Raw genomic sequence first — 12,987 nt, 5'->3', positions numbered from 1 at the left:
TTTTGACGCCCCTTAAAGAATGGCGCCCCGGTAAGATCCCTGGTAGCCCATACCTTAATCTGGCACTGCCTGAGATGCTAACTCTAATACGTTTTGAAAAAGACCAATACAAATTCCTCGCAGCATTGGCGCGATTCGAACTTTTTTTTTTTTTTAACCCAATATGGGAAGGATGGTGATAATACTAATTGAGCCACCAAGAGATTTTTTTCCCGTGGGGATTATTAATGTAGTGATTTTTAAGGTAGATGGCAGCACCAACAAATTTTTTCCCCCTTTCTGGATGATTAGTGTCGTCTGTGCGGACAAGCACTGTGTTAAAATCTAATTTCTGTTCTCTGCATCAGATAGAGAACAGTGATGGTAGTTAGAATTTCTCTAGTTTTTCTAATACCAATACATTGTTAACTGTACTGCACTGCAGTAAATCCGAGTTCTGGTTTAAATATATCATTAAGGATATATTTTTATTCACGAAGTGCTGTGATTTGGCACAAATCCAGTTTTGCGCATGGATTGACATTGACTTTTCCAATGGCTCAACTCGACTTATTTGAGTACTACTATGTCCGGTTCATGAGAATATAAAAAGCAATGGTTGTAAATGATTGTTTAATACTATAGAGTCGTTCCTTCGAGCTTTTTCTAAGCTGTTTCACAGTTGGGTTAAAGAGCATGGCTCTCGGAAAAAGTTACAGAGTTTATCATAAAGCCAGTCCTCCAAATCCATATAGTGTAATCTTAGAACAGCGCAACAAAAATGAAACGTTGCTTTTCGAGTCTCAAGCAATTGCAGTTTTATGTGAGTATATCTTTTTATAAAATATGTTTTGTTTTAATGAGATTAGTATATTTTAAAAGTATAGTGAAGAAATGAAATCCCAAAAATTGAAATAACTTATTTGGTGAAACTAGATAAATTCTTATACTGTGTATACATTTGCATATGTTTAATGATAATTCCAGTTGACTGGACTGCAAATGCCATTGGACTTCTAAACCTATTAGTAAAGGCTTTGTCACTGCAATTTTAACACTTTGAATTGCAATTGTCAGAAAGGACATCCATTGATCAGACGCCGGTTAACCCACAGGCTAATAAGGAAAGCAGTCATATTTTAGGCCATCGATTCCAACTCGAAGTATACTGGTTCTTAGAAGTATATGTATCTATTAAGATAATAGGTACATTATTAAATTGTTTTATTACATTAGGAAATAAATATTAATTCAGATGATAGGCGCATTAGCTAGGTTATATGTAACCCAGACAGGGCAGTATTTGTCTGGTAGTAGACTTCTGACTGTTGAGGCCCATTTGAAAAAGTTGATATGAATCCAAAAGAAATGTTTTGACTGCCTTATAAGTGGGCACGTTTGGAAAGTCTGCTATGATTTTAACTAATATTAAGTTAATAAGAAAATAGCTAAATTTAATTGGAATATGATTAGACACATTTTGTTCTTGTGAGTATAAAAAGTGATGAATAGTATTGCAATGCATTAGATTCCAGAATCTTATGATTCACGTTGCTGGTAGGGGAATAGTTATCAATATCTGTGGTTTGCCAAGGGTAGCTATTCATGGACTTCTGTCTTTCAGCATCAAATATATATTCAAGTCGTTCATCAAATCATATTCATCATCAAATAACTGTGGATAATAATCCACAGTTATTTAACTTCTGTTTATTGGATTTTTAAATGCATTACATGATACTTTAGTCACAGTTATGAAGCAATGGTGTGCTCTTACCCTTAAATTAATCTTGTTTCTTTACACTTGTATCATATTTAAGAGTTGTTAATATATGTACCTTTGGTAATGAGATAAGTTTTAAACGTAGCATGCCTTGTTCCAGAAAAGATAAGAATGTGTGTATGTGCATGCATGTATAATTTTTTTTTTTGTCAATGTGTAAAATCTGTATGAGGCATGACTATAGTAACAAGAAGAATTTCATATGTAATTTGTAGAATCAGAGGAGGAGGAGCAATAATAGCAGGGATATTTTATCATATGTTTCCACTTGCAGCAACACTGCTATATTGTTTTTGGCCTTATCAAAAATACTGTTCTGGAGACTAAAAAAATGTTTAGTAAGTTTATAAATAAAAACATTAAGTTATACTTATTATCATAGGTAACAAAACAAATGGGACTTCTAGTCACAAAAACACACGTTTAGGTTTTTAACGAAAATAATTACTTATTTTTTGCCGTACCATTTTCGAACTTTTTGTTATTGCCAAATCTCTCGCTTTTTTCAATTTTGAGTTGGACAGCATTCATTTTGTTGATCTTTTGTCGATTCATCATTCAGTTTGTTTGTCTATTTTCACGTATCATTTAATTTTGTTAATTGGTAAGGTAATAAAAGTGTAAATTGGTGCTTTGTCTTCATTTTTATAGCTTGTGGATAATATTTCTCTGATTTTTGATTATTAGAATTGTTTAATACAATCAAAATTAAATTTTGTATTACAAATGTGATCATACAAATGTGATCACAATAACCGGTACTTATTGTAATTATTTTATGGCACCAGCATAAAAAAATAGATGCTGGCTCGTTTGAATTATTGACATTCGGATTTTCGACGCTCTACTGTATATACCCATTGCACCTATACTTGTGATAGCACAAGTTCTGAAATTTCCTTTACAGTAGATGAAGTGGTTACCTATTGGTCAGCTCTGCTCATTTGAATTGATAAGTTCATATTAAGAAATCAGTCTTTTTTTTTTGTTTCAGTCATGTTATATATTTCAAATTTATTCTATATATCATGGGTGTCAAACTGGCGGCCCGCGACAAAATTTTTGTGGTCCACGATGCCCAAAAATAAAATGTTAAAGTAAACAATTAAAAAGTACCTATTTATAATTCTATAATATAAGGATTAAAAAACCTCTGTAATAAATATAAAAATAATCATTTTAATTGATAATAATTTAAAAAAAAGACTGGATCGATGGAGCCTTGATTAGAAAGAACTAAAAATATAAATAGTAATTTCAAATGAACGAAAATTGAAATTATTATCTTTAAATAACATTGTAAGTTTTTAGTTTATTTCTTTAAAAATAAGAGTTACATTTTATTTTTTTAAATGGAGAAATCTTAATCTAAATTTCTTTTACATTTAAACTAATATTACAATATTGCAAATGCAGCGTTTTTTATAATTTTATCGAAAAGATACTTCATTCATACTAGTTTCTTTGTCGGGATCTGTTGTGTTGTGTGCGTTGTTTGCTATCTATAATTTAACAAATACCTAAGTAATCGTTTTTATAATTTCAATTTCAACTATAGAATTTATATTGAAAATGTCGCTTTAAACACCAGTCAAGAAAAGAAAAATTGATAACGAGGGAATAAAATTCGAAGAAAAGTGGGAGCTGATCTATTTTTGTATGGAAGTGAACAGTAAAATTACATGCTTAATTTGTAAGGAAAATATTAGTGTTGCTAAAGAATACAACATTAAGCAGAATTATAACTCTAATCATAAGGAACAATATTCGGGCTTCGAAGGAAAAATAAGAGAAGAAAAATTAAAAACAATGAAGAAAACACTTCATAGTCAACAACAAGTATTTACAAAATTCGTGAAAACTAATTTTTTTTTTCTTTTTTTGTTAGTTGTTGGTGCATCGGCTTCTGTGGCCATAATGCACCTTCCAAAGTTTTTGCATTTTACTCTGATCCAAGCCTGAGGCGGGATTCGAACCTGCCTTTGGGTTGCCAGGCAGGCACTTTACCCACCTGACTAGCCCGGTCGGCTGAAAACTAATGAATCAATAGTAAGAGCAAGTTACGAAATAAGCTATTTGTTAGCAAAACGTTCAAAATCGTTCACAGATGGTTCATTAATTAAAGAATGTATGATAAAAGCAGCTGAAATCGTCTGTCCTGAAAAAGTGCAATCATTTCGCGATATTTCATTATAAAGAAATACAGTGGTAGAGAGAATTAGTGAAATGGCAGATAACATCAGTTCACAACTACAGGATATATCTACAGACGTCTTGTTCTTTTTAATTGTGATTGATGAAAGTACAGATATATGAGATGTTGCTCAAGTTGCTAAATTTTTTCATGGTTGCGATAATAACATGAGGATCACCAAAGAATTGTTGGAAGTTATCCCTCTTCTTGGGATGCCTCCGTAGCCAGGTGGGAAGGAGCAGCAGTGTTTAGCATATGCTTCTTGATTAGACTGGGGTTTGAGCCCATCACCACCAAATACGGAGGATGCGGAAAGGTCAGGGAATGACCACTGCATATCCTGGAGCAATATGGCCTTAGTTGCTAATGCTCCTAAAAACCAAATAACAAACAAACAAACCCTCTTCTTGGAACTGCGACTGACAAAGATATTTTTGCTGCTGTGTGGAGCATTTTAGAAAAGTGTAAGCTTCCACTCGACAGACTTGTGTCTGTAACAACCGATGGTGCTAAATCAATGACAGGTGAAAATCGAGGATTTCTGTCAAAATTGATTAGAAAATTACAAGCTGAGTACCCAGATAAACCGAAAACCATGGCTTTCCACTGCCTTATTCATCAACAAGTTCTGTGTTTAAAAATATTAAAAATGGACGATGTATTGAAAACAGTAACAAAAACAATCAACTTTATTCGAGCGAGAGCACTCAACGATCGGCAATTTACTTCTCTTCTTAAAGATTTAGAATCTGAGTTCGACGATCTTCCTTATTATACAGAAGTTCGATGGTTATCATGCCACAAAGTTTTAAAGAGATTTTATATGCTTTTGGAGGAAATAACAGTTTTTCTTGAAATGAAAAATGAAAATGTATCAATTATAAAAAATCCTTTGTGGATTAAGGATTTGGCATTTTTAATTGATATTACAAGCCACCTCAATAATCTTAACATTTCATTGCAAGGTAAAAATAAGTTAATAACGAACATGTACGATGCAATAGCAAGTTTTGTACAAAAACTAGTTAAAAAATCATTTAAAAAATGTTTTGACCCATTTTCCTACTTATGAGCAGTTAAAAACACAAAATCAAAATTGCTCTTTCTCACAATATTGTGACAAAATTGAGGAAATCAAAAACGAATTCGAGAAGTGTTTTAATGATTTTAAAGAGTTAGAAGATATGTTTTCTCTTTTTGTTGGACCTTTTTCATTTGAAATCGAAAAAGCTCCCACTTTGATTCAACTGGAATTAATTGATTTCCAAAATGATTCATTTTTGAAAGACAAATGTCGAGAAGTTGGAATTCCAAAAATATATTCTTACTTAGGTGAAAAATACTGGGAAATTAAAAAGTTTGCTGTGCAAATTATGTGTTACTTCGGGAGTGCATACTTATGCGAGCAATTATTTTCATGTATGAAATTAAATAAAACGGTATATAGATCAAGATTGACAGATAAACATCTTTCCGACATACTGAAAATTGTATGTTCCCAGTCTTTGACTCCTGATGTTGAAAAACTAGTAGGGGGTAAACGCTGGCAGATTTCCAGGGAAAACAAATTAATTATTTTCATAAATATATTGAATATTTAATTTTTAAATAAAAATAATAATATAACAATTATATATACTAAAACCAAAGGAGCACAAGGCAGCCAAAGTAACACACCTCTATTAGTTACAATTTATTAGGAAACGTTTAGGAAATTGTTATTGTTACAAAATCCATCTTCAGTCTTTGTAGCAATTTCCAAAACGTTTCCTAATAAATTGTAACTAATAGAGGTGTGTTACTTTGGCTGCCTTGCGCTCCTTTGGTTACCAGTTCATCAACAGCCACTTTACTTCCATTTCTTCACTATACATACTAAATTCTAAATTACTTGTATTCTGTAGATCTGAATAAAAATTTAAATGTTAATTACATATGAGTTTTAATTATCTTGATTATGCTATTGAATCCTGAATCAATATATAATATTTAAGAAAATTTTATGCGGCCCGCGAAAATCATACCATCACACAAAATGGCCTGCGACAGAAATGAGTTTGACACACCTGCCATATATGAATGATTCCATATATTTTGGCGATGAGACTTTTCAATTTCAAACATTTGGATGACTTTTTTGTATTTGTAATGGACAGTTATAATCTCAAAGAAGACCGAATATAGGATCGTGGCAAATATGAATTTGGAGGTTTCAAATGTATAATTCTGTGATCGGTTTGGCTGAAACAAGAAGAAGAAATGAATCACTTATAAGTTTATCAAGTGGAAATCTGCTGTACACCAATGGAAACAGCGAAAGGAGTGAAGGTGGAGTTGGGTTTCTGGTCCATAAAGATTTTAAAAACAACATTTTGGAATTCAAAAGTACATCACCAAGGGTGTCAAGACTAATACTCAAGATTTCTAAGAGATACAAGCTAAAGATTATAATGATTTATGCACCAACATCGAGCCATGATGATGAAGAGATTGAAGAAATGTACACTGAAATTGAGAGTCTTCTAGATGAGCAGAAAACCCACTACACTATTGTTATGGGGGACTTCAATGCTAAGGTTGGAAAAAGGCAAAACAGCGCAGAAAGAGGAACTATAGGAAATTTTGGAATTGGTGAAAGAAATAAAAGAGGTGAAAGACTTGTGGAATTTGCAGAATCTCAAGGAATGTCAGTAATGAACACTTTTTTCAAGAAAAGGGTGAACAGAAAGTGGACATGGAAGAGTCCAAATGGATTAACAACTAATGAAATCGACTTCATCCTCACTAACAGAAGATATATTGTGAATGATGTTACCGTCCTGAATAAGGTAAATGTTGGAAGTGATCACAGAATGGTAAGATGTACACTTGATATAGATGTAGGAAAGGAAAGGAAAAAACTGACTCGAGTAAATAATACAAAGGTCTTTGAAATAACAGAGGAGGAGAAAAAGCAGTATGTACTGGAACTTAAGAACAAGTTTGAGCTTCTGCAGACTGCTCAGGACCAAGATATCGACGAGGAATATTACAACTTTCTGAAAGTGATAAAGCCCAAGAAACCTATAGGGAAACAGAAATCCAAAGAAGAAAAAATTAGTCAAGAAACTCTTGTCATGATGAACCAAAGACGACAAATGAAGAGCAAGAAAAACACTGACAGGGAGAAAATTGAGTATACTGAGTTATGCAAAGCCATTAGAAAGAGACTCAGAGAGGAAATAAGATTTAACACAAGAAAAGTAGAACAAGCATTAAGGGAAAACAAAGGATTTAAATCAGCAGCCATGAGCAGTAATACAGAAAGACAAATGATACTGAAACTGAAGAATAGCGATGGTGTACTTATAAACAGCAGAGAAGGCATAATTCAAATAGCAGAAGACTACTATAGAGAATTATACAAGGAGCGAGAGAATGATACCAGCAGTGGGGAAGATGGATTGCAAAGTAGCAACACATACAACATACCCGATATTCTTCCTGATGAGGTAGAACATGCATTGAAGAAAATGAAGAATCGGAAAGCCCCGGGGGAAGATGAAGTTACTGTAGAGTTGTTAAAATTGGGAGGAAGAGACATAACACAAAAACTGGCAAGGCTCTTCACAAAGTGCATTAGAAAAGGTGTGATGCCTAAGCAGTGGAATAATGCAATCATAGTTTTGCTGCATAAGAAAGGAGATAAATCAGAAATTGGAAATTATAGATCAATTAGCTTGTTATCCCACATCTACAAGTTGTTCACAAGGGTCATTACTAACAGATTAGAAAGAATACTTGATGAGAATCAACCGAAAGAGCAAGCTGGCTTTAGGACAGGATTCTCAACTATGGATCACCTTCACGTAATATCACAGCTAATGGAGAAAGCAAATGAATATAAAACACCATTATGCATGGCATTTGTGGATAATGAAAAGGCATTTGACTCCATACAGCATAAGGCAATGTTTCGGGCACTGGAAAGACAAGGCATAGATACTCCATATATTATGATTTTGAAGAAAATATATGAGAGTGCTACATCCTTTATTAGACTAGACAAAGACAGTAGCAAATTTAAAATCGAGAAAGGAGTTCGACAAGGAGACACAATATCTCCGAAGCTGTTTACTGCTGCCCTTGAGGAAGCTTTCAGAAGATTAGACTGGTCGCAGAAAGGAGTCAATGTGAACAGAGAGTACCTAAACCATTTACGATTTGCAGATGACATTGTGGTCATAAGCCACGATCCCAAAGAATTAGAGGAAAATCTTAATCAGTTATGCACAGTTAGTAAGGATTTTGGACTAAAGATGAATATGGCTAAAACAAAAGTAATGATGAACAAGTATGCCACGGAAAGGGAAATAAGGATTGAAGGAGCAGTAATTGAAAAGGTGGAGTCATATACTTATCTGGGACAAGTTATTAGCTGTAATAATGATAAATGGCTGGAAGTCAAAGAAGAATAAATTTTGGATGGATAGCATTCAGGAAATATAGTCACATACTGAAGAGCAATATCTCAGTTTGTCTGAAACGTAAAATAATGAATCAATGTATACTCCCCACCATGACTTATGGAAGTGAAACTTGGGCACTCACCAAAAGAATGGAAGAGAAGCTAAGAACTACACAGCGAAGAATGGAACGAATTATATTGGGAATCAGACTGTTAGATAAGAAGAGAAACACATGGATTAGGCAGCAAACTCAAGTAAAGGACATTCTTATCAAAACTAAAGAACTAAAATGGTCTTGGGCAGGACACATAGCTCGAAGACATGATGATAGATGGACTAAGAAAATAACAGAATGGTACCCAAGAGGAGCTAGAAGAAAACCTGGAAGACAAAGGCGGAGATGGATAGATGAAATTCATGAGTTTTTGAGTAGTAAATGGATGGCCAGTGCTCAAAACAGAAGGAACTGGAAAGTTGCTGGAGAGGCCTTCATCCTGCAGTGGATTGAAAATGGCTGATGATGATGATGATGAATTCTGTGATAGTATATTTTAATATTTTTAATGTTTTTTCAATTTTTATGCCCATCCAGTGTATTGAGTTCCCATCATAGAAAAGTTCATAGCTTCACTATAAAGCAATGCACTCACCAGTGGTTGTGTATGATTTTTAAATAGTTTCCTTGAATCTAGACACACTTCAGCATTACTGCAGTGCAGTTATCTGCTCTTTTAGAATGATTTTGAAGACCTGGAAAAAAAAAAATTATTGCTGATATAACCTCTTCATTTCATTTTAATTTCTTCTGACCATAATTATGAGCACATTCTTGAATTCATGGGAGGCTCCTACAGGTTGGAAATGGGCAAATATCTCTCCCGTTCATAAAAATCTCCTGTTCAGAAATAAAAGGGCGAAATAGTTATTATAGACCTCTAAGCTTGACTTCTGCTTCAGCGCCTCCGTAGCCAGGTGGGAAGGAGCAGCAGTGCGTAGTACACGCTTCTTGATTAGACCAGGGTTCGAGCCTGTCACTACCAAATACGGAGGATACGGAAAGGTCAGGGAATGACCACTGCATATTCCTGGAGCAGTATGGCCTTAGTTGCTAATGCTCCTAAAAACCAAATAACAAACAAACAAACAAACAAACAAACAGACTTCTGCTTCAGGGAGAATGATGGAGTCAGTGGTTAAAGAAGTAATGCAGGATCATCTTGACAGGAATGCAGTTTTATGTCAATTGCAGCACAGATTTGTTCAGGGGAGATTGTCTGGCTAATCTGATTGGATACTGTGATGCAGTAAAAAAGGAAATAGATGCAAAAAATAATTTTAACATCATGTGCTTAGATTCGAGAAAAGCATTGATACTTTTCAACATGAAAGACTGTTATACAAATTGGAGCAGTGTAGCGTTGGGGCAAGTCGCACTCTACTGGAGTCCTCTGGAGAACAGTACAGGGCCTATTGTTGTTTTTAGTATTTATTATTGAAGGAATATCAGGCTTAATATCTAAGTTTTCAGATGATACAAAGGTTGGCAGGGTCGTTAATGACAGACAAAACATGTTGCTGCAACAGGACCTAGAAAAATTAGGTAGTTGAGTTAAGTGCAATTGAAGTTTAACATTGACAAATGCAAGGTACTGCATTTGTGTAATAGTAATCCCAGAATAATATACCAGTTGGGTGGTATTGCACTCAGGGTAGTGGAGAATGAAGAATACCTGGGGAGTAATTGTGCAGTCAGACATGAAGTTCCCTGAACAGTGCAGATGGGCTGCTAGGACAACTCATGGAGTTTTGTTAACGGTGTACAGAAATTTTGCAATTAGAGATAAGGAGATAAAGGTAATTATTCCTTCCTATAAGGCAGTGGCTAGGCCACATCTTGAATACTGCATATAGATCTGGAAGCCTCATTTTAAGATGGAACTGTTGGAACAGTTGCGGTGAGAAGTAACAAGGTTAGTCAAGGGCACAAAATGGTACTCTTACCAAAAAAAGACTAATTTTGCAAATTGCAGCATCTGGAAACTGAACCTGATTGAGGTACCTCAGTCAGGTGCTTAGTTTCCGGATTAAGATTTGATTGAGGTGTTTATGGCTTTGAATGGTTTGAGTGAGCTAATTATTGATTCATCCTTACTTTGCTCAGATAACACACGTAAGGGGAGGGCAAATTTAAATAGAAGAGAGATGGTTGCAGGATAGATTGTTTTGAATCGACTGTGAATACACTTGACAGACCATTCAGATCTGCATTTTTACCTCACCACACATTTATTTTTTCATTGATCCCAGACAGTCTCTCCATTGATACTACTTTGGGAATTGCTGCTTCCAGCCCATATGTTAATGATTTTAGTTTTTTTGGTTTTAGTGATTTTTAGTTTAGTTTACATCCATTTATAATTATTATATAGTTAGTACATGAGAATGGAACCTCATTCATATTTGTCCTTGGTTGCTGGCTTAGCTATTATGCTTTTATAGTAGGATAGTGACCCTGTCATTTTTACTCATTTGAAAAGTATGAGGATTCACTTCTCATTGATGACAGACTGAATCCTTGAGGGTTGGGGTGTCAGTTAAGCACTCCTAGAAAATTATCACTCATCTAAGATATGAGTAATTACTAATTTTTATATTTTAAGTTTTTTGACTCCCTTCTCCTCATGTTTGTGGCAGTATGCCAAGTTGGGATGTTTTTGGATATGTGCCAGGGCAGCTATGTTGAAAAGACATCAGTATATTTTATCTGTAAATTGTGTGTATTTCTGTGGTTGGTTTTTCTGTTTTGTGGAGTGTAAAATCCTAGATGCCTGGTAAAAATGCTCTATATTAGAAGTCATCAACCTTTCAGGGTTGGTGTTTAACATTGAAACATTGTGGTGTAGGCCTTTGGTAAATTTTTGAAATTTTGAGTGGGGTGTGTTTAGGAAACTGCCTACCCTTCTTTTGTGTCATTGGGCTTATGTGGATGGGTGGAAGGTTTTCAAATCTACTGAGGGGATTTATTTTAAAATTGTAATTTTGGCATGCCAGTTTTTTTTTGGTGACTTTTGTGTTAGGGTCTTATTGAAATCACTATAAAATTATCTTTTGATGGCATTTGGGGTAAGCTTGGATGCATTATTACTGTGGGTTGCCAGCCCTTGTCTATACTATCATTTGATTAATATATTAATCAAATGATTAATTTAATTATGGATTCCAAAATCTTTTCTTAGTTTTTTATAATTTATAGGAATAAATCATACTGATCGGGCAGTGGAAATTGGACCAAGATTGTTTCATGTGGGAAGCCAGTAGTATACTGCTGAGGAAGGGCTCCTGTTGACAATTGGAAGACTTTTTTATGGACTATTTAGCCTACCTTGGGCAGATTTAGGGTCCTCTTTGGGTTGTTTTATCATGCAAACTACTCTTAGAACATCCACAATTTACAGATGGTATACCGATCAGGGGCAGATTCATACGCAGTCATATGACATGCTAGCTGGGTCCCTCATGAAAGGAAGGGAGCCCAGTGGAAAGATGTCTATGGGGTAATCTACTGATCTTGAAACTAATGGCTCTGACAGCCTAAATCCATTCCTAAAACCACTAATTCAAAACAGTTCTGATCCTTAACTGTTCTAGAAGCACTATAAAGACTAAAAATACAATGATAGTAAAGCCTCTCAATTTTTTTAAATTATGCAGAAGTTTTGTTTAATTTATGAAATAGAAGTTTTGACTGAATAGAAGATAATTTCATCTTCAGTATAATAACTTTTACTTGCATGCATATCTTCAAATAAAGTTGATGACCAAGATTTTTTTGGTTTTATTTTTTAAAAATGCTTTGACTCAAGTAAATTTAGAGCAGACTTCAGATATATAAAAGCTATATGTTACCATATGGCTGTTTTGGTACTTGTTTATACCTCATTATTGATAAAGTAGGCAAGGTCAGTGAAAGACCTGACAACCCAGTGTTGAAATAATTTCACAAAACATTACTGTGTTCACAAGGACCTCAGTTGTATACATAGAACTTGACTGCGTACACGAACGAGGACCTTACCACTTCTTCTACAGTAAAGTTTTATGGCTTTTGCATGTGCTTATAAAGCCTTTAGCTCTAAATTTTTCTGGAGTTATGAACTTTTGACACCATTTAGCATCTGTCATATTGTGGATACATTTCACTGAGTTGTCAGCTTTTCGTTGACTGTGCCTACTTACCCACTCACTGATGAGGTGCAAACAAGTATTGAAACAGCTGTAATGCCACTCATTTCAAATAAAGTGCAGCATACTTCTTCTTTGCGAGCAGCGCTTTATATTTGAAGTGCAGGTGTGCTGTGCTGAGGCAGCTTGTGATGAATTGTTACAATATGAAGTAAACAATCCATTTTATAGCAAACTTAGTTTGATCTTGGCTGTCTGAGAGATTCCTGAGATTCTTGCCAACTCTCGTTCAGTAAATGCATATAGCTGGAATTTAGCAGTAACATTCACTAGTCATATTTAATTAAATAGTATAATGCAATGCACTTAAAAGCAGTGTGAATATAATTTGTGTGCTATTT

At 34.5% G+C, this 12,987-nt stretch overlaps 1 protein-coding gene across 1 annotated transcript in view; it reads left to right on the top strand.

The window, feature by feature from the left end:
- The first annotated feature begins 604 nt into the window (after nt 1-604).
- Synj (synaptojanin) overlaps nt 605-12,987 on the top strand; it is a 190,679-nt gene continuing 178,296 nt past the window's right edge. The window contains exon 1 of the mRNA XM_090373799.1: nt 605-802. Coding sequence (XP_090229925.1) covers nt 676-802 — 127 coding nt within the window. The 5' untranslated portion in view covers nt 605-675. The remainder of the gene's footprint in view (nt 803-12,987) is intronic.

Source organism: Mastigoproctus giganteus, chromosome 5 (assembly GCF_048544385.1).
Source record: "Mastigoproctus giganteus isolate SK-2022 chromosome 5, ASM4854438v1, whole genome shotgun sequence".
Taxonomy (NCBI): domain Eukaryota; kingdom Metazoa; phylum Arthropoda; class Arachnida; order Uropygi; family Thelyphonidae; genus Mastigoproctus; species Mastigoproctus giganteus.
Note: the sequence above shows the minus strand (reverse complement) of the source record. Positions and strands in the feature narration are given on the sequence as shown.